General features: G+C 39.7%; 1 protein-coding gene across 3 annotated transcripts in view; it reads right to left on the bottom strand.

Moving 5' to 3' along the window:
* The window catches only part of TAOK3 (TAO kinase 3), a 186,428-nt gene that overhangs the window by 5,785 nt on the left and 153,886 nt on the right, over positions 1-26,757 (bottom strand). For all 3 annotated transcript variants that reach the window (XM_022598028.3, XM_022598027.3, XM_089894505.1), the window contains 6 exons: positions 26,016-26,150; positions 18,063-18,299; positions 16,229-16,357; positions 12,402-12,605; positions 4,908-5,147; positions 2,946-3,158 (listed from right to left, as the gene is read on the bottom strand). In XM_022598028.3, coding sequence (XP_022453736.1) covers positions 2,946-3,158; positions 4,908-5,147; positions 12,402-12,605; positions 16,229-16,357; positions 18,063-18,299; positions 26,016-26,150 — 1,158 coding nt within the window. The remainder of the gene's footprint in view (positions 1-2,945; positions 3,159-4,907; positions 5,148-12,401; positions 12,606-16,228; positions 16,358-18,062; positions 18,300-26,015; positions 26,151-26,757) is intronic.

The following is a 26,757-nucleotide window of genomic DNA, read 5'->3' as shown; positions in this document are numbered from 1 at the left end:
ACCTCTATTTCAGACTTCTCTTCTGAGGTCCAGACTAGCTTATCCACTCTACACGAGGTATCTGCATCTGGATATTTCCCAGCCTCAAGCTCAACGTGATTAATATTAACTAACCACATTTCCCTTCCCACTTTCCCAATCTCCAATTCCTTTTTTACCATATAGATAAATGGCACCATCTACCATTTTGCTCAAACTAGAGACTGGGAGTCATCCTCACCATCTCATTCTCCCGTTCAGTCTGTTACTAAATGCTCCTAGTTCCACCTCCTGCCTAGCTCTCAAACTGAGTCACTTTCTGCTTCATCCTGACTGTCCCCTCTCAAGTCTGGCCACCACTCCCTCACACCCAGGTAAAGACAGCAACCTTATAAATGATTGCCTTACACCCACGCTTGTCATCTCCCAGGCCATTCTCCACGTGTCTCCAGAGTGATCACTCAAAAATGCAAATTTGATGTCAGTCTCCTCCTTAATACTCTTCAATGGCTTCTCACTGCCTTTAGGATAAAGATCAAAATTCTTAAGAAGGCTTACAAGCCCCTGTATGATCTTGTCCCCGTTTACCCCTCTCATCTTATTCTCATGTTAGTTTCCTCCTCATTCTCTATATTCCAAACACAATGGACTTGAGTTCTTTAAAAGTGCAATGGTCTTTCCCATCTTTACAAATGTAGTTCCTTTTGCCTAGAATGTGCTCCCTACACTGCAGCTTAAATAATCATTGTGTCTGAGAGGCCTTTCCTGACTCTCCAGACCAGCCTAGCTCTCTTGGTTTACACTCAGTGGGCACACTGCCCTTGCTCTGCTGTTACACATAGACTTCTCCAACATCTGTTTCCTCCACTCTTCTATAGATTCCATGAAGACATGATCGATGACTGTCTTATTCACCACAGTATTCCTGGGTGCCTGGGGCACAGTAGAGGCACTCAATAAATACTTATTGGATAAATGAATGAATGAATGAAATACACTGGCTCCGATCCTCAGCTAAGGGCATGTTTAAGCCTTTCCCAATTAATCGAAGACCTCTTTTAACTGTCTCTTCCTCTAGCTATAGCTCTCTTTCTCCTTTTTTTCACTGACAAGAATCTGGGGAAAGCAGTCTCACTTACAGTTTCTATCTCACTTTATAATCACGTTTTCAATCTACTTAGAATGTCTTCCATTTCCACCACTCCACGGTCTGTGACAAACGATGGCTCCACTGCTGGGCCCAAATGGTTTCTCTGCAACATGTGAAATCATCAACTAGAAACTTTTGTGGCTTCTGGCTTCTGTGACATACTCTCTTTTGAGGCTCTGACCCCTGGCTATTCATCTTCTTTGGTCCACCTTCTACTCAGCCCTCAAATGTTGATGCCCACAACTCTGTCCTGAGTCCTCTTCCTCTTTAATACTATCTCCTATCCGTAGGAGATCTCAGATATTCCGAATAGCTACAACTGCCCCTATATAACAATGACTAACTTTTTGATGTTAATCCTGACACCTTGTTGAACTACAGATTTCCATCTCTGTACCTCTCTACCTAGATACCCACAGAACTCAGATAATGAATCAAGTATCTTCTAGACATCCATCCAAACTCACCCCTCCTTCCATTTTTCTATCTTGGTAAAATCATGACCTGTTCCACTGTTATCAAACCTACCTCTCAAATTGGTCCCTAAGTTCTATCTATACTACTCCTAAATATTTATCAAATCCTTCTCTCCCTTCTCACCACTTCCATTAGCATGTTCTCTCTTAGTTCATGCCTTCATTTTTTTTTTTTTCCTGGACTATTATAATAGCTTCCTAACAGGTCTCCTTACCTATATTTGCCACATTACTGCCAGTATCTTTCTATAGCACACATCTGATCCTGTCACTTTCCTTCTTAAAACAGGCTTTAGCAGCTCTCTATTGCTGATAGAATAATGTCCACACTCCCAGCTTTGAGGCTCTGACCCCTGACTATCCACCAGCTGCCCGTTATACTCCTGCCATATCAACTACTCGTTGTTTCTCAAACGTGCCATCCTCTTTTAGGCCTTTGAGTGTTCATATATACTGTATCGTCTGCCAGGAATAACTTTTCCATTTCTGCTTGTCTGATCAACTATTACCCTTTAAAATTCATCTCCTTGTGAAATCTTCACTGAATTACCAGGTAAGCTCCCATCCCTGGCTGCCAAGACCTTTATGACGTCTCCATTTTGGGCTCCCACAATCCTCCTCCTTGAACTTTGGGCTCATATCAAAGTTCTTTCAGTCCCCAAATGTACACTATCCATCTTTTGGAAAAGTGTGTAGGCCCTTTTCCATGGAACCTGTTTGCTTCAATAAATTCCTTCATGCTTCTTGGCTCTTGCAGGGAAGCATTCCCTAGACCAGACTAGTTGTTCCTACTCATCCTCCCATAGCCTCTGTCACCTACCACTTCAAAGCACTTTTATGTTTTATTTTTATTGCTTAATTATCTGACCTCCTTACTTGACTGACAGAAGTGTGAGGAAAGGGACCACTGCCGTCTCTCTAGCTCATCACTCTATCTCTGAGCCCAGCAGAGGGCTGAGCACAGATGTTTAGTAAAAGTTTACCTAATGAATGTGTCTGTGTGTCTATTCATTTGCGCCTGACATTAGTTGTGTGATCTTTGATGAATGAGAGCATGATATTACATGCAATATCTATCACATCTTGCCCTCAAAGTCCCTATGTGCCACAGGTCTGATTTAGCATGTTATTCCTCAAGTTCCATCTTATAAGACACACTCCAGCAAGTATCCGCTCTGGCTTGGCTTTATTCAGCGTCGTCATTTCCTTCAGTTCTTTGGGCAGAAAAACACCAATATCCTAAATGTGCGCAAGAATCATCTTGGGACCAAAAGGCTGGATCTTGAATTTTCTTGATTCCCAAAGCTCTTGAAGCCGTGGCACCGAACCTAACCACTTACCGCTTGAGAGGCCATCATTTCATTTATACTCTGTTCATACTGCTCTGCCAAAATGGCAAGTTTTCTCGTCTGCTCATCTTTCAGTGTCTTTAAGATTGTTTTGTGCTCATTCTTTGGAGTAACTTCCAACTGGTGATTCTTGAGTGCTTTATACTGTTTGGTCTGTACTTTGCAAGTGTCCTGAAACTGTTTTTTAATTTGCATTTCCATGGCCTGTATAGAAAAAGTGACAAAAGGAAAATAAAGACACATTAGTAAATACAGGAAGCCTTCCATTCTCATGATACAATATAGGTGCTGAGACCAACTGTCTTTTGGTGCAGTGACCCACGTTACTAGTCAGTAATAACGAAAATAATACATGTGTCACAGACAGGTGTTTACCAATACTTTGGGTTTTGTTTGTTTAACATCTTTATTGGAGTATAATTGCTTTACAATGGTGTGTTACTTTCTGCTTTATAACAAAATGAATCATTTATACGTATACATGTGTTCCCATATCTCTTCCCTCTTGCGTCTCCCTCCCTCCCACCCTCCCTAAAATACTTTGGTTTTATATCAAATGAACAGAAGTAGTTTTGAATTTACAAATAGATTTTTAAAAATGAATTGTTACAAGATCACAACTCTAAGAGGACTCTGGAATACTATGAAGCTTAGTTTGTTAAAAGATTGCTCATTATTTCAGTGGTTTCCTAGTCAAAATCTTCAGTGTCTTCTATTGTTTGTTGCCCCTCCCCTTCCCCCTTTAACTGTTTTCCTCCACTTCCAAGTAAGAAAGGGGATGGCAATGGATAAGCCATCTCTCACTGCTCTGTGTTTCCTTGAAAAATCAATAAAGGGCAACACTGGATTATACTTTATATCATAACCCATTTCCACTACTTGCATGTAGCGATATCAAATATGCATTTTTTTTTTTTTTTTTTTTTGCGTCACACGGGCCTCTCACTGTTTTAGCCTCTCCCGTTGCGGAGCACAGGCTCCGGACGCACAGGCTCAGCGGCCATGGCTCACGGGCCCAGCCGCTCCGCGGCATGTGGGATCTTCCCGGACCGGGACACGAACCCGTGTCCCCTGCATCGGCAGGCAGACTCTCAACCACTGCGCCACCAGGGAAGCCCTCAAATATGCATTTTGGCAAGGATGAGGTGGGGTTTACTATTATAAGCCCAGAAGGCATTCCATCAGGTTGCCTGATAGTCACATGTACATTTCATGAACACATGGAGGGGTTTTGATGACAAGGATCACTAATTAGACAGGTTAGAATCTGGCTAGAGAGGAAGAAGGCCAGTGCGGTTGAAGTTGGCCTTATATCTTTGTCAACATTGACAGTGACTCCCTTGACAAATAGCAATGGCTTAGTCCATATAGCTTGTTAACTAGCAGTCAGCTAAAATTCTCTGGAGGTAGTGCAGGCCAAAGGAGTTCCGTATTTCTAGTGCAGGGATAATAAATGTCTGGCATATCACTCCCAATTCCCATGCCCAGGACAGATGTCACTAATAAATCATACTTTCCCTTACTAAGTGTGGATGTGGCTTTAGAGTCTTTCTCAACAGAATAGCACTCAAGGTATCTACAACCAATTCTGACTGGCATGACTGATACAATTTATCTGCTACATTCCTGTCAGGTAACTTCCTCGTTTCCTGGGATTAGAACCATGGACTGCTATTAGTCCATGTGTTATAATTTTAGAGAGGGAAGGTCATGAAGGGGTCAGAGAAATTGCATAGATACAAAGAAGAAATGGAGAGATCATATTGCCCTGCAACATCTCTTTAGGAGTCTGTTATACCCAGACTCTGGAGATTCTGATTCAGTAGCTGTGGGGTCCTGAAATTTGTAATTTTATGAAGTTTCCCAGGTGACTCTTGACAGTCATCCAGGTGTAGGAACCATTGATCCAACCTGGCTGTGTCCTGGAGCATAAATTGGGAAATTTCCTCCCACCTTTAAGTTTTTTGGCTGTTGCCGAAGTTCCATGACATGCTTTCTGTGCAGTTCCCTTTCTCGCCTCTTATTGTACTCCAGCTGGTTTTCCAGTTCAGTCTGGTGCTGTAGCCGGATCAGATCCATGCGGAGTTTCTGTAATGTGTGCAGCTGCCTGTACTCGAGCTCTCGGGTGGACTCGTCGTGCCGGATCAGCATGGCATGCTCCATCTCCTTCTGTGTCCTCTTTTTATTTAGTTCCTGCATTCAGGAAGAAAAGATACACGGAGAGAGATGAATGGAGACAAACTGGAGGGAAGGCACCACTCGGTGAGGGAAAGCCAAGGAATGGCACTATTAACTGTCTCTTAATTAAGCCCGTTAGTGTTTGGCAGCATGACTTAATGAGACTAGATGAACAATCTCTGGAGACAGAGGTTCTGTATGTGGATCCATCACTTTCAAGTTGGGCAACTTCACAGCCACCACAACTACTCTACCCGTAAAATGGGATTACTGTTATTCTACCTGACCCCTTCTTACCTCACAGGGCTGCTGTGAATCTTAATTAGGTGATGTGTTATGCATGGGTCTAAATAAGTGTTTCTTTAGTTAGGCCAGCGGTTCTCAATCCTGGCTGGTTGCCCATTAAAATCATGTGAGGAAGCTTTTAAAACGTAAGATGCCTAAGTCCTATAACCTGAAATTCTGATAACTGTCTGGAATGGGACCCTGATGTCAATAGTTTTAAGAGTTCTCTAGCTGGATCTAAATATGCAGTCAGAGTTGAGAATCGCTGGATTAAACTGATAATGTCTGCAGTGTTCCTAGTTTTCTGGGAAACACCCTGTTTTTGCATGTATCAGAAGTAGGCCAACTATCTATTTTTCAGAATCTCAGAGGTCAGGGCTCACTGGGAAAAAGCAGATGAGATCTCTCCGCTTTCATCTTTTCCATTACCGTCTGTTTGGTCATTTCTAGATCTAATCATTCTGTTCCTCCCAGTTTTACTCATGTCTTTCTCTCTCTTTTGTCGAAGGGGGAAAGAAAGGAAACCAGAAAAAAAAAAAGAGGGAGGAAGTTGGGTGAAATTTTTTCATTCCCCAGTTCAAGAATATTTCCTAAATGGCACTATATCAAAGATCTGAACCATGCGCGCTCTGGGTACATAAAAATATTTACTAAGCCATCACTCGGTGCTCAACTTGCTAACATTCTGTTTAACAGGGAACTGTAATAGACATTTATTGAAGTATATCCTCAGCTCACAGCAAACTGAATCAATCTATCTTCTCTCCTGGGAATTTGGATTCAGGGACAGTTAATCTCCATGTGGCTAGAATTGAGGGGCACATAAAAACGACATATGTGGTAGCCACCCGTTGCTATGAGGGCTGAGGATTAGAGAAAGCTGGGCTTCAGAGCAAGAAGAACGAAAAAGAAAGAAGTGCAGGGAATATACTGATGCCCAAGTTCCTGACTGGTTCTAAGCTCTCCTTGTAGGTCCAGCTGTATGACTGCTACTGGGTTTTATGAAACATTCCTATATCTCTGTAGCAAACCCCCTGGTTTTGGTTTAAGCCAGCTCAAATAAATTTTAGTAACACGCAAACAAAAGAAGCTTGATTAATACAGGGAAATAAGTTTTATGTGTAAAATTTTTTTTAAAAAGTGCAAGGTTGGAAGTGATAAGTGATATTAAAAGAGGTGAAGATTTTATGCTGTAAGATTTCCGAAAAGGGTGTTATTACTACTAGTTAAGAAGGGCAAGGAAAGCAGAAAGCCCTTGAGCTGAACTTTAAATCAGAACAATAGGGTGCCTCTCTTTTCCAATGGCATCTGCTATGGGAGAAAATGCAAGATCATTTTCATAGAGATATCAGTAACATTTGTGTACTGGCATGGTTGAGAATATCTTGCATATTTGAGCCTTCCAGCCATTTGAAGAGAAGTCCTTTAAACAGCACAGCATCTGTTACTGGAGCAAAGTTGTTAATCATTCATTTATTTATTCATTCAACAAACATTTGTTGAATACTTCCTATGTGTCAGGCACTGTTTTAAGCACTAAGAATGGGGCATTGAACAAGTACATCCCCACCAAGGGCTTATTTTCTAGTGGGGAAATATCTGAAGTATAAATGTCATTTCATTTGTTATAAGGAGTAAAAGATAACCTCCAGAGGATCTCCCCCAATCCTCTCTCACGTTTTTCTTTTCCTTCCTTACCTGGACCATCAAATGTCTTCTTTTAAAAATCACTAACCGGCCCCTAGGTGGCACCAAAGGATGGTGAGCTCTTCTCAGAGACTAAAACCAAGGAAAGCCCTTTCAATGGCTGAAGATTCTGTTCCTAGATCACTCTATCATTTTCAATCTCTGAGGACCAGGAGTCCCAATATTGGGCATTTATACATTTCACACATTTTCCTAAATGGAGAATTTCACACTGAGTCTGAGCTGTCCAAAGCCCAGAAACTCACGGGGGGTTAAAAACATATAAAGCAAACAACACTTTCAGAAGAAAATGAATGCTTCTCTTTGTGTTTAATGGAATGCTTCAGGATGTTGACCAAAGAATACCTGCATCAGAATTACCTGGAAGAAACCAGAGTTCATAACATGCCATCCAGGTAATTATGATATATACTAAAGTTTGAGAATCAATGGAAAAATAATTCAGGGTGTGAGTCAGTTTCAGCTTTTCCGCTGACTCATTATGTATGGCATTGGGCAAGACCTTAAATCTACATTTTAGTTTCCTCAGGTGTAAAGTGAGGACAATATCAGTAGTACCCATTGTGAACTACCATTCTTATGAAGATGAAAGAAAAGACCATAAGAAAATGCTTCGGGATATATAAATGTCATTATTATTTTTCTGTATTCAGAAGTGAATATCTGGCATATAATAACAAATCTAGATTTTATAAACTATTTAAAAAGTGACAGAAACATGATACTGAAATGGTTTTTCTATTACAACTGCAATAGAAATTACCTTTAATTAATTACCTTTAATTCATACATCTGAGTTGCTGAGATGTAAGTTGGTAAGCTGCCTATAATATTTTACACCATGGGATAAAAACATTATTCAGCTTATTAAGAGCCCACTGCTGTACCTACATAATAATGTGTAATGTGCTTTCAATTTTTAAAGTGATTTCATATATCTTGTTCAATCCTAGTTGCAACCCTATGCAGTGGTTAAGAATTGTTAGGATTTACCCCTTTTATATATGATAGTAAGGCATTTGGGAATTGAGAGGCTAACAAAAGATCATATAATTTCTATAAAGTAGAACTGAGGCTAAAACTCAGGTTTTTGGATTTTCAATGTTTTCCACTAAAAATGTTCAAATGAATGGCTTATGTTTTCCTGTTTTATGCTTTTTCAGTCTGGAATACTATATTCTGAAGAAAATTCTTCTGCTCTATCTGGACACCATGCAATGGTTGCTTCATCTGTCCAAATGACACAATATACAGTAGAGCCACATCATATGTACTTCTAGCTTATACACATTCAATAAAATGAGTTGAGCAAAAACACAAAAACAAATTTCATGGTACCGGTGATTCTGCCCACCAGTGCATTCCATGTATATACGCCTTGGAGGGAGCGTGAGATGAGAGGCACGTGGCTCACGTTCCCCTGCCCACATCACATACAGTGAGCGTCTCGCCAGGCTGGGTGTGAGCTTAGGGTTGAAACATACATAAAACATACGGCCATGGTCATACACCATGGCCAAGAAACACATTTCCATACACATCATTTGAACCTACCTCCTGCATAAGATGTGGAACCAGGGTGTATTCCCTAATAAACCCTTCCCAACGACGATCCAAGCATTCTATTTAAGTTTCAATGGAAGCACTATTGACTTCTTTAAAAGCAAGTGATCTGACTCAAATCAAAATGTTTGTGTTCGTGCCCACCAACACTGAGTAAGAACTAGAATTCAAAATTTAAGTGGAGATGTTGTTAGCATATGACATTTAATACTTTCTTAGCTTCAGGTCTTAGTTGTGTAACTGGTTAGAAAATAGTGAGCATCTGTGTGTAGTGATGACAGAAGAAGAGGCTCAACTCAGCCTACGGTGATCCTTTTAAATGTTTTCATTAACAAAAAGGACTGGTAATACTCAGTTTTGGCAAAGGTAGAGGAAAATAGGTAGTCTTTGCTGGTGGGAGTTATAAACCCTTAGAGGGCAATTTGGCAATATCTATTAAAAATTTAGGTATATACACCCTGACCCAGAAATTCTACTCCTGAGAATACTATATCCTACAAAGTACTTGCATACATGTAAAAAGATGTATACAAAGATGTTCTCTGTAGCATTGTTAGTAATATTGCATAACTTCAACAAAATATCCAACAAGAAGTACCTCATTAAATAAATTATTCTATAGCCATACCCCCCCCACCCAAATACTATTGATGGTTAAAAAGAATGAGGGAGAGTTATATGTCCTAGATAATAAATGAAAAAAATACAAAAGAAGAGAGTTATGAAACAGTATAGTGGACATTTTTGTAGGTTCAGTATCCATTTCCCCTTCTGTTGTTAACACGCTCCTCTTTTTGCTTGAGAAGCTACTCCACCCTATCTGGAATCAGAAACACTATTGAGTAAGGGAATAAGCACATTACCTAATCACGTTCTATCTCTCCTAGGAATTTGAGTCTTAAGCAGAAATGATACAAAGATGAAACACGGCTGGAGGAGGTACATCCAAATGGCAAGGTCTTGAGGAATGTCCATTAGCTCTTGCCCTCTAGGTCACGGAAGTTGCTTTCCCAGCTTGATTCTTCATCTTTTCCAGCTATGGGTCTTCAGCCCATATCCTTCCAATAAATTCCTTTGCATGCTACATCAGCCAGAATTTGTTTCTATTGCTTGCAAATCAAATAAACCCACTGGTACTAATGTAATCTTATTTTTGTAAAGTTAAAGTTATATATAATATATAAGCTGTACGTGTGTATACATGCATACCTGAAAAAATCTGGAAATATATCTGCCAAATTAATGGTGACTGTCTCAGGGTAGAAAGTGGGTGGGATGGGATTATCAAGCACTTTTCACTACTCAGTATTTTTCTATATTTGTCTTTTTTCAATGTTCTTTTATTACTTTTGTAAATAGAAGAAAAATACCTTTGAACATTTTCACTGAGGCAGCTCTGGAATAAGACTAAACAAAGAAAAAAATCTAGACTCTTAAGAAATAAACCTTGGTATAGTTAGTTATTCTTCACTCCATTGGTTAGAACCTGATACTTACGAAGTTATGAATGTGGTTTCTATCATTTTTGGGAATAATTATCTTCTATAGCTTTTATTGGCACTAATTGCCCCCTTAGCTTCGGACTTCTTCCAAATACATGACACTAGAATAAAAATAATAATTGCCAGACGAAAAAGAATCCCAAATACCTTGTTTCCAACTCGCTATTGGACTTTTTAATTTGGACTTTTTAGCCTTCTAACAAACTCAACTTGTGTCGTACTGAATTAATCAGTTTCTTATCAATACCTCTCTCTAAGCTTCTCCATTTCTGCCCAAATCTACATTTCCCCAAGTCTTAAACCCTAGAAATAACTTTAATTCTACCCTCATCTTTTCTCTCATATCCTATTGTATGCCAAGTCCTGTTTACTTTATACTTCAAATGTTTAAAACCCATCTCTCTTTTGCCAGCTACCACCATTATCTTTGTCTATACCCTATTCCTACCACCTGATCTCTTTGCTTCTAGTTTCTTCCCTCTAACTGATGTTTCTCAACCTGTTTTTCCCCTATTACTGTCCCCATCAGGAGCCTTTTAAGACTTCCCCCTTTCCAGATCATCCTCACCTCTGAAATGTTAACACCACAGATACACTGTATAGCTTTTCATGTACTATGGCCCTTCAGAGGGGCACAAGACATTGTAATACTTAAGACCCCCTCCCCCACAAGAACCCATTTTTAACAGACCCCCTGGGGGGGCAATATTGCCCCCATTGACAATGCACGCTCTAAAAATCAATCTGTGCATCACCACCAAACTGGGCTAATCTCTGTAAAGTAGAATTTTAGCCATATCACTCACTGCCTGGCTTGAAAATGTTTAGTTTCTTTCTCTTCCAATAAGATGAGATAACACAGATTGAGCCTGAGCCTGGCCATGATTACATGTGTTCAATAAATTTTAGTTTGCTCCACCCTTTTTTCCTCCCATTTGAATACTGCTCTCCAAAAAGCTTACACCAATTCACATTCCCATTAAATGTGCCTGAAGGGCTTGTTTCCCTCATGCAGGCTAACACTTGATATTTATCCAACTTTGATGTTTCTACCAATGTGCTAGCTCATTTGAGGGCTTCTCGGATTACTCCAGGTCACAATGATTTCCTACTGAACTTTGCATCTGCAACCGATTCACATTCTGTATTCCTCATCTCAGTGAATAACATCATATTCGTCCAATTTCCCAAATTAGAAACTCTGAATTCATTTTTGACTCCTCCTTCTTCTGAAATTCTCACAGCATTTGGTTTGAATTACTGTCAGTTCTGCTTCAGAAATGTCACTCAGATCTAATCTCTATCCTCACTGCTTCTTCCAGGTGGAACTAGAGAAAGGGCATCCCTAACTGACCTCAGTGTACTTTACTTCTCACCACTCTAGGCTACCCTCACACTGAGGCAATAATTCTTCAAAATAAAGAACTCTCATTGTCATTCCTCTGCTTAAAACCCTCTCATGCCCATGCAACTGCCTTCAGGCAGAAATCTAAAAGTCTTGCCTTAAGAATCAAGGCCCTCCATCCTGCTTCCCACTACTCCTGTTCTGACACTCCACTCCACACTCCCAGAACCCTCAACTCCCCATCAATCAGGGAATCCTCCAAGCCCTTTCATGACTATATGCCTGTGAGAGTTTATTTATATCTATTACTAAACCTAATACATTACATTGTAATTAGTCTGTTACATGTCTGTTTCCCCTCTTAGACTTCAGGCTACTTGAAGGCAGGGAGGATGGCTTCTCAATAGCCCTGGCATCTCTAGCACAGTGCCTGGCACAAAGAAGGCACTCGTAAGTGCTGGATGACGGAATGAATTAACATAACTGTAGAGCACCATTATGTTATTTAAGTGTTTCATGGAGAGTCACAAAAACGCAAGTCTTTGACAAACAGGCTAAAAGCAAAAATTCTCTATTCTACTTCTTTTGATTCTCCAAAGCATGCTATGGCTTATAATAGGTGTTCGAGAAAATTCTATTACATTTACTTGGAAAAGGTTGATTCCTTGTTCTATAAATGGGCTTTCTCTTATCAGTGGTAAATTCATTCCCTGGCACTTTTGTGTACCCACTTTGTGTCTGGCACAGACTGCACTGATGCCTGTACAGGTTAAGGATACAGGAACGGACAAGACAGACATGGTCATGGTCCTCACAAAGCTTACTGCTTTTTAAGTCAGTGACAGTGGTTATGAACAAAATAAATACCTCCCGAATGTTCTGCTGCTCCACCTCATGCCGCTTGATCATTATTTTCCTCTTGAAGAAACGACAGTTTTTATCGTAGTACAGTCTCTGCTGAGTGAGAAGGTGGGCTTCCTCTTCAGCCTGTGTGTGCTGCAAGTTCTCTTTATGCTTGGATATCCGCTCCTGCTTTTCTTTCTTGGGTGTGCTATGGTCCTCATTCATCTCCTTTACAAAAGCAGACAAAAACAAAACCCCCCAAAACATGCCAGTCTCATCAGGCAAAAAGAAATATAATAGCTCATTGCAATGCAGATTAAATTATTTTGAAAGCAATTGAGAATGTAAGGCCAGAAAGGCTTGGTGTTGCACACACACTCCCCCCCACCTCCCTTTTTTCTTATCAATTGAGAAGGAGACTTGTTAGTTTTCATGTCTTTGGCTTCTCATGCTCAGAAATTATGAGTTCACTCATTAAATCAACACACACTTATTGAGTTCCTATCGTGTAACAGGCACTGTGCAAGGCACAAGGATACAATGGTGAGCAAAAGAATATGGTATCTACCACCATGGGGCTTTACAGTCTAGAATCAAAAATCAATCAAAGAACCACAGAAACGAACTGAAGATTACCGTGATAACTACCGTGCAGCTGAAGTACTTGGTTCAAAGGATGCTGAATAAAAAATATTTGATCTTGGTAAAAGCTAAGCTGAAATTTGAAAAATCTGTAGGAATTAACCAGCGAGAAAGGAGAGGGAAGAATACCCCGGGCAGAGGAAACAGCCTGAGCAAAACCCTTCAGGTGGGTTAATGGAAACATGGTACGATCAAGGAACCGACAGGAGGCCAGGGTGGGTGGTGCAGCGTGACATGAGATGAGGCTGGACAGGCAGGCAGGACCGTTACCGGACCTTACAGGCCAGGTCAAGGGCGCTGAGTTTTGGCACAGGGGAAACGCATTTTATATACGTGTGGGGGTGTCATAACGAGGCGTATTCGAAAAATACGATTCTGGCTGCCACATGGAGAACAGGATGAAGGAGGCAAGAGCACGTCCACGGAGACAGTTAGGAAGCTATTGCAAAGGTCCAGGCGAGAGACGATTGGGGCTTAGACAGAGGAGGTGGTGACAAGATGGAGAGAAGTAGGCAGATGTCACAGACACGAGGTAATGCTGCAAATGTCACTAGTTTGAATTTCAGGAATGAGCATTCTTTATTTGATATTAGAGGGTAAATACACCACCTATATTTTCAAAAGGAGAAAGTTCATAATTGTTTCAGACCATATGGGTAAAGGGAAGAAAGCAATAAATCAGAACAGTTAAGAAGATGTTAGTCTATGGGGAAAGTAAGAAGACCACTTTTAGAGAAGTACAGGGCACCCTTCTTTGTTCATACTGTTCACACCCACAAGCTGGACCTATAATACTTGGTTAACTACTCAGTTGAAATCTCCTTTAATTACTAATAGCTATTTTACTTGATGTTTTGTGATGTGGCCATCACACACTTACTTAGATTGTTTTTGCACTTAGCCAAGAAGTCTTTGTAAATCAGCATTCAACTTTCCTGTTCCAGTGAAATCTCAAGTGAAATATTAGAATCAATGAGAGCAAGAGCTGTCTGCAGCACGGAGTAAGCTGGGATCAGCACAGGAACGCTGGCGGACTCATCTCTTGATGCCGTGACTTCAATCCTAGGTCTGGCATTAACCACTGTGTTGCACACCCAAATTCAAATACGATCATAAAAATTCACTCCAAAATCAAGGATAAATTATTTCTGGACCATTCATCATTCTGTATTGCCCAAGCCCCGGTCATCTATCAACAGTAGGGGTAACGGATATTGTTTTGCATCCCAAGGACGATATCTTTTATATCAATATCTAAACATACATGCCATTTTCAATAGTCTGAACTAAGCTTTACTTCATAAGGAGTAATACTAGCTTTGCATAGAAAGGCTTATATAGGCGATCTTAAATTGGCTGTAGGCTTGTTTTTCTCCATGAGCATGTTGAAGGTCTTATACATTTAGGCCTGTGGTCTCTAAAACTCATAAAACTGAGTATGGTGAACCAAAAATAGCCCTATTCCTGAGGACAGAGTGGGGACTTTTGAATGCTGTTCTGTGGGAAAACCTTCTAAAGATGGAGTTCATGCAAATCTCCAAATACCTTAGTGGTACAAATGCTCAAAATAGTGGCTGCAGCCATAAAGTATGGCCTCCAGAGCATGAGTGAACACATAGAGTTAGAAATAAGAAAACCTTCAGTTGAGAAAATTCCAAAATTTCTTATTGAAAAATCAAGGTTATCTCTGTGATCCAGCAACATCTTTCTATTATGATATAATAATCAAGATCAAACAATAACTAAAAGAAAATGGAGAGCATGTGAATCTTCTTGGTTTGGCTATTTTTCTCTACAACCTGGTTTTCTAGACCTTACAGTGTCAGAGATTCTTTCCATTCTGGCAGTGCGGAGCAGATACAAATTTCTGTTGGTTCCAACAATTACTAGTGATTCATCTGGGCAGGGCAAAAGATCCGGAGGCTCACCCCAACCCGCTTGCTTTCACTTCCTAATTAAAAAAGCATTGGAGAGGAATCTTGCTAAGTCCCATATTGTTAACTTAGAATATGAGCTCAAATGAATGATTTCATACATTAAATCAATGTCCCATCTGAATGCTATTAAACCTTAATACACTACTAGTCCACAAATAAGAAGTCCTAAGTCTCATGAGGAGGAAAGTCTATGGAACTGCAGGCAATTCACCTGTAAGTACTGGTAAAAGGATAAGTGAAGAAATTTGAGCTTTAAGATCAAACTGCAATTCTTCAAGGGGACTCTCTAAGTCCACTAGAGGTCGTCAACCAAACATTCAAGAATTAGTCACTCATTTATCAAATATTTACATGTACCAGACACAGGGATACAGTCATGAACCAAGAAAAAAAAAAAAAGACATGGTCTTTTCTCTGACTGCTTACTGTCTAGTAGGGTAAAATAGCTCAAATAATCACTAAAAAAAAATATATATATATATATATTTTCCAATCATATATATATGATTGAAAATTAGTGTTGTAAAACCAGAAGCACCTGTCTTGGTCAAGGCAGTCAAGCAAAGGCTTCCCTGGGGAAGTGAAATTTAAGTTATGGTACTAATAAGCAATCCTTAGTCTTACAAGGAGGTTGGGAAGGGACTGGAAGTGGGGGTGGGGAGAGCACCCTGGTGGAAGGAAGAGTGAGAGCAAAGACGGTGGAGAAGGTCAGAGCTTGATGCGTTTGAGGAGCCAAAAGCGACCACAGTGGCAGAAGCAGCACTAAGTCAGGGGCGGGGTAAGCAGGTGGGGGGAACGTTGGCGTGAGACGAGAGTGGAGGGGAGGCAGGTAGCTGACCACATATGGACTTCTAGTATTTTGATCTATCCTAAGAGCAATGGGAAGCCAATGAATATTAAAATCATGAAGTGATATGATGAGACTCATGGTTTGAAAAGACCACTGGCTGAAGTGTGGAGAACAAACCAGAAGTAGGCAAGAATACATTAGAGTTAGGCCAATGGTTTCTGAAGTGTGGTGCGTGGACCAGCGCCATCAGCATCACGTGGGAACTTGTTAGAAATGCACATTTGAAACTTCACCCCAGATCCACTGAATCAGAAAATTTAGTGGTAGGTTAGCAATCTGTTTTAATAACCACTTCAGGTGATTCCACTGGAAAGTTTGAGAATCAATGGGTTACACTATTGATCACAATGTAAGACGAAGCAATTTTAAGTTCCAGCCGTTCTAATGGCAACTTGATGACTACAAACTATCGGTATTCTTACCTCTTTTATTTTTTCCTTACAAATCTTATATTGCTTCTTCTGACTTTCTAAGAAAGTTGTCAAGTCTTTCTTCTGCTGGGCCAAGATCTGTTGCTGGAACTTCTTCTCATCTGCTGCAGCTACCTTTGCCTGATAAAATAACAAATGTAATATAGGATGAATTGTTCTTCATACAGAATTCAGCTGTCTATATTCTCGAATGCATTAAAAGAGTGCAAAAGTATTTTTGAACAAACAATGAAAACACAGATAAGTAAATGCCTGTTTTGATTCTCTTGTATCTTAAACAGACAAGAAAAAAAAATTGAAATTTTTACCAGTGAAAAATATATTCCCAATTATGGGAAAAACATGAAGGTAAACCATAAACATGTTTTATTGAACACATACAAAATACATGGTATGAAAGGTGAACTAAGGATTATAATAAAAGATTTTTATCATATTGTTGGTGGCCTAAGGGTTAAATTATAAAAATGGATAAATAACGATGACTGGCCAGTTTTTTTCCAAGAACTTAACTCTCTAATTGGTTATTTCAACTATCAGATTTTTGAATGGGGTCATCTTTAGTATAATAGGCAAAGTTAATGACATTTTGCTTCCTGAGGCATCTGCTATAATCCACAATAGTTGGATATCAGGACATTTTAGGGGCTCCTAAATGGATAGAAAACAGACCAAACAAAAGATGACCCAATCAAAAGAAAGCAACCAAATCTAAGTTTCAGGGAACCATCTAGACGAAGCACATATGTACGATGAGATACTTAGGGAACAGAGAGAGAAGTATGCTTTATGGTTCTTTCTATGGATCTTTTCACCTTTAGCTTCTATTATCAACAACTTTTCCATTATGAACAATTCTTTCCACATATTTACCAAATCAAATTCCCAGGAAAGACTCTGACTGGTTTATTTAATCAACATCGCCCCTGTTTGGGCAGAGGTTTACATGCCAGACTGCCTCATAGGTTGATGGCTGTTTGGGGGAATGCTTCTACAATTCTGATGTTTCCTTCCACGTAGAGAGAGAGAGAGTAATTACTGAAACACTCCTGGCACCCTGTCCCCAGCCACTCCATCCCCAGGGAGCACAAATTCACCCCTGCTTTTCCATACTACGTAAGTCTCATCGGGGGTGGGGATGGGGAAGGCGACTGGTTTAGCACTGCCAGTGCCTAGGTGGGCAAGTCTGTTTAATTTTGTTCGGTATTATTAGGCCTGTTCCCATTCAGATATAAATCACTTCTCCTATCTAATATTTATCAGTAATAAAGTGATATTTTGACTCAATCTCCATTACCTTCTTGTCTGTTTTTAAAATTAGTAGAACCTGGATGGGAAAGAGAGATGGTCCCTAGAAGACCCAAGCAGTAGCCAGAACAATTACTTGCTGCCATTGGTCAGGTGCCCATCCCTAGTCCAATCAGTTGTAGGCAGGGATTATCGCCACTAAAAGGGACTATTTGTAGAGCAGTTTTCTTTTGAAGAGGACTGTGGGTGAGGCAGGCACAGTAACAGACCTGAGTGGTGCAAGTTTCCATAGGATAGAAGCATGTTGGTTCTTTTTATGTGTATCACACCCCCATCAGGGGACTGATGCTCAGAATATATCTGAATGGACAAGAATGCAATATATACTTTCAGTTACTCTCTTAACTTTTAATGACAATTTTAAGTAGCCCCATAAAACCTGGACCCCCTTCCCCAAAGCAGTACTGTCTCTCCATCCCCAAAAAGCACACCACTCCCGCCTCCAGCTCGCAGGATGCTGCGGACTGGAACAGGCTTGGCTTGGCTGTGGCAGGAGGGCAGGTGTGCGCATACTGACCTCCTTTTCTATGATAGCCACTTGCTTCTTGGCCAGCTTCTCCAGCTCGATGGACGAGTTGTTGGCATGTGTCTCCACCTCCTTCTGTAGCTTGAGGCGGTGCTCGTCCATCTCAGCCTTCAGCTTATTCTCCAGGGCGATCAGCTGCTTCTGGTGCTGGCGCCGCATCCGCTTATAACCTGACATCTGTTCCCGCAACTCGTTCTCCTGCTCATGCTCATGGATCTGTCGTGTAACCTGATTTGGGTTGGGGAACAGAACTCAGGTAACCAGATTCGTGGAAGAGAAACTTTCAGGCAAAGCAGAAGGGCCCTCTGGCATAATTTTATTTCTCACTGTCACCATCAATTTAATTACCATTTCCTGAACACTCACATGTACCAGGCACTGAGTTGGGTACTCTTTATATTATCTCTAATCTTACAAACCATCTCATTCACTTATTCAGTCTATTCACTCATAAGGTAGGTGTTAACACCACCGTTTTATAGATGAAGAAATTGAGACTTAAGGGGATTAATATATTCATTCAGCCAAAATATCTTTACACATTTTTTTTTTTTTTTTGGTGGTACGCGGGCCTCTCACTGTTGTGGCCTCTCCCGTTGCGGAGCACAGGCTCCGGACACGCAGGCTCAGCGGCCATGGCTCACGGGCCCAGCTGCTCCGCGGCATGTGGGATCTTCCCGGACCGGGGCACGAACCCGTACTCGTGTCCCCTGCATCGGCAGGCGGACTCTCAACCACTTCGCCACCAGGGAAGCCCCAGATGGTTACTTTTCTTAGTAATTTTTCCTTAATCCATTCTCAAGTGAATATCCAACAAACTGAAGATTGCAAATGTAAATTTCTGCATCTCCTGTTTCTTTCTATTAAACCTTTTCTGATTTTCCAGTCCTTCCTTTAATTTACAACCCCTCATTATTGTCCTGTTCACTTCCTTCTAATCATCCCTATTTTAGTAGAAAACCTTAATTACACAATTATCACTTTAGTTTTGTTTTACACTAAGTAATTCAGTCACTCTGATCTACTACTATAAGACACTTCTCCCCAACCTAACCCTCAAACAAGTTTTACTGGAAATTTTCATGCTGCTATTAATTCTTTCTACTATTTTCAGTTTGTGGGTCAAAGTGCATTTTGTACAAAGAACAGTTTGTTTCTTTGCTCTTTTTAGAAGGTATCCCTGCATACTAGACTGAGTCCTTACTATCAAGAGAGTACTATTCTGTAACTGGATAGTATTATCAAAGTATACCATTAAACATAAGCCGAACTTTGAAACCTTTCCAGCTGAACCTAACACTAGGTTTCTTATATTCATTTCTCTTTTCTAAAGGACAATCTTCTTTAAGGATGAGAAGTAAGAACAGAAGATACTTCAAGACAAAGAAAAAAAAAAAAAAAGGGATAGTATCACCAAAGAGGCACCTAAAACTCTACAGAAAATAATAATGTTTTGTCATCATTATAACGTTTTTTTTAAAGTACTTATTTCATGATTTAAGGAGGAAGTAGTTTGAAACAATGCATGTGTTTCACTTTCTTATACTTGTGCCTTTCTGAAGTTTAATTACAGGGAAAAAACATTCCAATCACAGAAAGGATACCATTTAGTCCTTTTTGCATTCACTTCTTTTTCAGACAAATATGGCAGTAAAGTGTCTGTTCTTGGGTAACGGGTTTGAGACGTGTTTTACTCATAAATTTATTTTTTCTTATTTGAGCATCCCTTCTTTAATCAGATTCCCAAAGCTGAGGCACGGCACACTCTACAGCCATCATGACACATTTAAAGCTTGCTGGCAGAATGTTTGACTGGCTTGTGGTCCACAAAATATCCTCAGGATGGCCATTTCCTTAAACCAGGCAGCCCCAAGATAAAATGGAAATGACTTGTGTCAAGAACATTTTCTATCCTAATTGGTGGGTGAGTCCCTGTGAAGAGGGTGGTCCTACCGCATACCAGATCATACAAGCATGTGGCAGAGACAAAATACAAGCTCACCATGCTATCATTGTACAGCACTGAATGCCAGGAGAGACATTTTGCTTGTAAATGAGAATGCTTCCCATAATTTGGATAATCACTTTCTTAAACTCGTAATATATCACCTCTCATTTGTTACAACTATAATTTCTAAGTTTCAAAGTAATTGTCTTTTTAGGTACATTTAGAGATACTGAGTTTTAGAATTCCACGCTCAAGCTAGATAGATGAATTTAAATAAAAGTATAACAACAGTTTGTTCATGAAGTCTAACATGAAATATATAAAAATATATTATTATACAGTTATGTACACCATGTGTGTTTTTCTTTTCCATGTGTGTTTTAAGTTTATACTTCATGGCTTATGAATATGCTATTTGGTCAACAGAATTAAAAATAGCTCATGATTTTAATCATGCTTTATGGTTTATACAATGTGCTTTCACATGTAATTTACCTTTTTAATTTTTATAAAGCCTGGGATTTGAACTAAGGTCCTAGGCTCTTGAATTGCCTGAGGAAATTCACATCACCAAGGTAGAAAAGAAATGAAGCTTTCTGTTAAAAAGTAATAGAGGAAATCAAACACCCAAAAAAGTGAGTGCTGGAGAGAGTTAAGCCTAAATTACAAACTGAATAACTCTAAAAATTTGAGGAACTTATAGAAATGTAGTGACTGGCTTTTACAATGGTAGTCTCAAAAATGTGATCAATGAAAAATGGGCAGCATCATCTTGCCACACTTAGTAGGTTGCTAGGAGACAAATCTCATTCCATCCCTCACTATATAACTGATCTTGGGCAAATTACATATAACTTCTTGAAGTCTCTCAAAATCTTGAAGAGGAGCTATTGCTATGATGAAATAACACTTGTGCCTAGTAAGGTGTCTGACACACAGGAGATGTTCTATATGGGTTGGTTTCCATCTTCTGCCAAGCTAAGAGTAATAGGTTCCTGTTCCCCCTCAACTAAGCATTTCTGGTGATGGGGACACAGACCAGAAGTGGATCCAAGAGAAAGGCCAGTTTAACAATAAAACTGTACTTATATCCAGGTTGTGGATTACAAGTATATATAATTTCAGACTCTGAATTAACTATTTCATATACCTGGAATAATATATAAAAATAAAGAACCATAAAGGAAGGCTGAACTTTTTTCAGAAAGTTTCTACATCCATTGCATTCTACCCTACTTAATTCCAGCAAAATTTGGCCCTAAAACAAACCACTTCATCCAAAGTGTACTGTATGCCTACCAAGTACAGAACACTGCACTAGAAGGCTAATAAGCAACTTACTGAAGATAAAAGAGGAGGAGGGTGGCTGATAATGTTACCCTCTTAAAAGATCAAAGTCAACTTATAAGATTAGTTATGTGTAAGAAACAAAATAATGCATATGATAAAACTGGCTACCTCAGCACTTAGAACAAATAAAATTTATAGCAAGTTCTTAAAAAGAATACAATGAGTCACATTTTGGCATCAGAAATCTGACATTCCACTCTTTAGAACACCTAGGGAAAAAACGCTTTAAATTCATAATAAAAGTAATGACTGATCCAGGCAATTCTGCCTTACACAGAAAAACTGACATGAGCAACTTTGAAATGCACACTTATAAATCCAAATTCTCCTGTGATAACAGGACTGGAAGAGACTTCATTTACTCATTCATTCATTTATTCATTCAACACGTTTATTGAGAGACTTTGGTCATGTGGGTTGGGCAGTAGCACAAGTGAAAAACAATATCAGCAATGATCTTAGTGAGATTAAAAAGCCAAGAATAAGGAAAGAGGAGATATGCAATATTCTGATAAGCAGGCTCTGGTACACTATTCAGGGAGAGAACACATTTTCAAGCATTTAGAAACAGAACAGCAGGGCACATGAGAGGTGAAACAGTAGCATTTACTGCTGAGGCTCTAATATTTTTATCCTTGTCTATCAGACTCATTTAGGTATACAATTTCACAATTAGCTCAATGATTATGTTACATTTTTACAAAGCAAGTGAAGATTCCATTTTTACATGAGCTTTTCTATTGAATCTGGTAAAGCCAAAGAGCCTATATTTGAATGGATAGAACAATAATAATTTTCTCTTACATGCTTTATTGGTATTAGAAATTAAGAGTTTCATGCTCCTCTCCCTAATGTGCATTCTAACATAAATTCACATGTGTAGTAAGACCACTGCATTCTAGTGAGAATTCCTTTAAAAGAAGGCCAGAAGCTGAACTGTATTATAGATATGGCCTTGGTGCTCTCTATAGTAACATCTACTATGGGAAGTGCTGGTGACCCAGGACACTATGAAATTTTAGGAAATGACATCAGATATAACAATAGCTGAAAACACTCCCATGGGTCACTAATCTAATTAAAATGTTAGGATCTCCATTCACCAACAACAAAAACTCAAGGAAGGCACATCTCAAAAGCCCAAGAAGTCAGATGAGTAGTAATTCCAAAGAACTATATAAACAACTCCTTTTCTCATATAACATATCAGCCCAATGTGAACTTTCAAACAGAAGAAGAAAAAGGATAAAGTAAAAGAGATTCCATGAAATGCCCTTCCTTTCCCTAATTTTTCAAAATAAGGTCAATAATCTTCACACTGAAATTATCATAATATACATGTATATATATATATATATATATATATATACACACACATACACACATATATATATATAATTCTAAAGTTTCCTCAGGGTTTCCTCTGGTATGAAGGTCCTTTGTTACAAATGTAATTGTGCAACAGTGCATAATAACATAAAAAATCTCAGTTTTAAGGTGCCAAACTAATAAAAACACCAGCAGTAAACGCCTGTAGCCCATTGGCTTAATATATTTGTCAACAGCTCCATTCAAAAGCACAATGTAGGGCTTCTCTGGTGGCGCAGTGGTTGAGAGTCTGCCTGCCGATGCAGGGGACACGGGTTCGTGGCCCAGTCCGGGAAGATCCCACATGCCGTGGAGTGGCTAGGCCTGTGAGCCATGGCCGCTGAGCCTGTGCTCCGCAACGGGAGACGTCACGACAGTGAGAGGCCCGCGTACCGCAAAAAAAAAAAGCACAATGTAGAAAGAAATGATAAGTGGAAAAGCCACAGAGCTAGGCTTCTTTTAGGTTTATGTAGAAGAGGTAGGCTGATATAAAAAATTTGAGGAATTGCAATTTTTTTGTCAGTATGCAAGTCTCTTTAAAATATACACGTATCACTTATTATCTAGTAATTGAAAAACTAATTTCTAAATTCTTTTTCTTTTTGCTGTTCACTTTTGGATCACTCTATGGTTTGTTAGCACTTCTGCTAGTAGGTTATAAAGAAAGAGTAAAACCAAAATAAATAAATCAATATTGTATTGCTACTAACTGTAAGAAGTGAGGTTTCAACAATGACTTGATTATTCAGTGCCCTGGACTTTCATTTTTCCATGATCTTGTTCTTATTTTTATGTCATTTTAAGTAATTTTAGACTTTATCATTTGAGCAGGGGTCCACGAAAAACAATAAGGGTTGAGATAAGTTTTTAAAAATTAGATGCTTCTTTTTGATGTTGCAGTGTCCTGATTTATATATTCCTATTGGAATAAGCCTTTAAAACAAATAATATGATGGGTAGTAGAACTGTAGTACTCAGTAATATATATTAAAATATCCACAACTGTTAATCTTAACCAACAGTTAGACTGTCCAAAATGGGACATGGAACCACTCAAAACCATACCACTTTTCCCTTTCATTAATTTTTTTCTCCCTAAAAACTGTTAAATACAAATACCAATGAATGCTGATAAACTTGCATCAATCCCACTGTGACTCCCAAAGCATCACATTTGGAGAAGATTTTACATATAAAACACCTTATTTTGTGGCTACAGCAACAGCCTATCAGCCACTCTGTTTTTAACTTAATATAGGTGCAGGGGCCTTTTAGCAAATCAAAAGTCCCTCAGAGAGACTGATCCCAGCTGTTCTCTGGGTGGGCACTACGAAGCCTGTAGGATTCAGAGGGGTACCTGAGGACTTTGCCCATGGCCCTGAGATAGCCTAGTAGGGAAGCAGCTTTCATCATTCACAGAGAGGGAGACTGTGATGGCTGATATACACACAGAGGAGCCTGGGTGAGTTCACAAATGTGAGAGTGAGACCATTCTGGCGTGGCAGTAGTGATCTTCCTGGGCGGCAGGAGAGGTCATGAATATATGATGTGGGGATGAGGGTGTGGCAAGTGAGAAAAGAAGAGAACCTGTCCCAGAGGGGGAAAACCCACATACAATGTCTGCTTCACATTCAAAACCTGCTTATGGTGCTCTGAATCTCAGTGGCTGTTCATTTCTCCTCTCATTTCAACATGCACAGGTCTGGATAAAGGTACAAGTTTCACAAGAGTCAGTGGTAAGTAGTCATATTCTAAACACACCATATTTCTTATTTTGTCAGATATCATGGTATGAAGGTATTTATTATTCAATAATTTCATGATGTTTTATTTAGACTCAAAAGCATGCTTTGTAGGTGCTTAATAATCATTAGCAAATACATAGTGGACATTTTAAGATCTCCATTACACAGTATGGCATGCATTTAAAATGAAAAATTGTCCATTGAAGAGAATACAGGAAACTTCTATACAAAGGAACTTAAAGCCAGGCTTATTTGTAAGCAGTCTAAATTAAATTGCTTGCTTTCAGACAGCAGCAGGCATAGCAATATGTAGGTGCTTTAATTTCCATTTTCCTTATATTTGGGTTTTTTAAAATTATAAACCATTATCAATCCCAAAGATAAATGAAGCCTTTAAAACACTTGAGAAATAAAAGTGGAAATCAGATTTTAAAAATAGGACAAGAAAAATAATCATTTCTGGGTCGGCCTTGGATGATGTCATCATAGGTTCTAAATGTAATAGCCAGGCAGTGTACACTAACTCTTCCTGCCCATGTGACCTCTAACATCAATTTGAGCAAAACAACTAATATTTCAATAATTTTTTGGCTGAGAAGTGATATTCAGAAGCAAATGATTAAAGAGTTTAGAGTGCCAAGGATGAAACGATGTGTGTGTGTGTGTCTGTGCGTGTATGTGTGTGTGTGTGTGTGAGTGCGCACGCGCACGCGTTGGGGGCCAAGGGGCGGAGGCATGAAAACTAACTCTTCCAGCACACACCCCTTTTGCTACTACAAGGGCATCCAGCAATCACATTTGCAATAGTAAAAATGCTGAAGGATCCTACAGTATCTTTTCTTCCACAACCATCCCTACCGTCTCCTACAAAGCCCTTCTTGCTTTATCGGTGCCAGGAAATTCTTCAGGGGTTAAACGGGGAAGTGCAGCCACTACCATTGTTGCAATAAATAAATGAATGAACCAGACGAAACAGCAATCCATCCCTGGGAAGCAAGTACCTTATTTCCTACAATTATATACATTAGCCAGCAACCATATATTTTTTAAAAATTGTGTTTTATCTTTCGATGTGTGTGTACACATTACACACAGGTATCTATACAAAAAGAATCATAGTGCTCTGCACACACACACACACACACACACACCAAATACCTTTAAAATATTTTTTAGCATTATTATTTCAATGAAAAGACAAATAGCTTCTACAAAACTGGACAGATTAGCAACTTCATCTCAAAGGCCTTTTATTTTGCACATACAGCATATATAAATACACACACACACACACACACACACACACACAAAGGGTTTTTTTTTCCATGCCGTAGACAATGCTAAAATATCTGCGATCAGGTTGCTATGCCAACAGATTTTTTTCTAAAATGAATAAAATTATTAGGAGGGAGAAAACATTCTTGACTCCTTTCCTCCCATCCATGAAGCCCAGAGAGGCTCAGGGAGGGCGAGAGGCTGCCAGATGGGGAGGAGGGGAAGGAAGGGAAGGTGGGTAGAGGGGTGTTTGCTTACCAAAGATGCTGATTTGATCGTGGCAAAGCGCTCTCTGTTCCGGTAGTGGAGGGCCTGGCTCTGAACTGACTGGGTAGGCCGCGGCTCAGGCCTGGGATCGCCGTGGCCCGCCTCATCCCTTATGAATACATGATCCTGCAGAAATGGATAAAAACAAGGAGAAAGTCCAGCTGTGCTCTTTCCTCGCCGGCTGCCTCTCTCTCACCCCTCTTTCTGCACAAGCACTGCTGTTTGAAATGCATAGTTTAGCTCTCTGCTAGTCCCCGCAGCTCCCACGGTACAAAATGAATAAGCAACACATTGCAGCCTTCAGTTAGGAATGTCAGCTGATCGCTAGTGGGATGCCTTCTGAATCCCTGGCAGGCTTTTTCTTTACCTCCAGAATTACATATATGCAAAAGAAAAAAAGAATAGAAAAAACAAGGCAATGTACAGACTCCTTAGAACAGTTTGCTTAAAACGCTGTAACCAAATAATTCCTTTAAAAATGTCATGTCCATGTCTAGCAAGGAGGATGCTGGTGGCTTTTAACATAAAAGCGAGCCTCCGCCTCATTCCCTTGAAAGATCTGCTTTCTCAATTTAATTTTATTTGAAATCTGTTCGGTAGGATCATCGTTCTGGCTAGAACCAGTGTAGGCTTGTGCTGGACTGCCTCTCTATCTTGTGCTGGGAAGATTCGGCAGTCACTGAGGGATCCTGCTTTCCAGTCATGATCGTACACAGTTCTAGCACCTTCTCTC

Source organism: Delphinapterus leucas, chromosome 14 (genome assembly GCF_059928025.1).
Source record: "Delphinapterus leucas isolate spDelLeu-1000000601 "Yukka" chromosome 14, BTC_Dleu_Yukka2, whole genome shotgun sequence".
Classification (NCBI taxonomy): Eukaryota; Metazoa; Chordata; class Mammalia; order Artiodactyla; family Monodontidae; genus Delphinapterus; species Delphinapterus leucas.
Note: the sequence above shows the minus strand (reverse complement) of the source record. Positions and strands in the feature narration are given on the sequence as shown.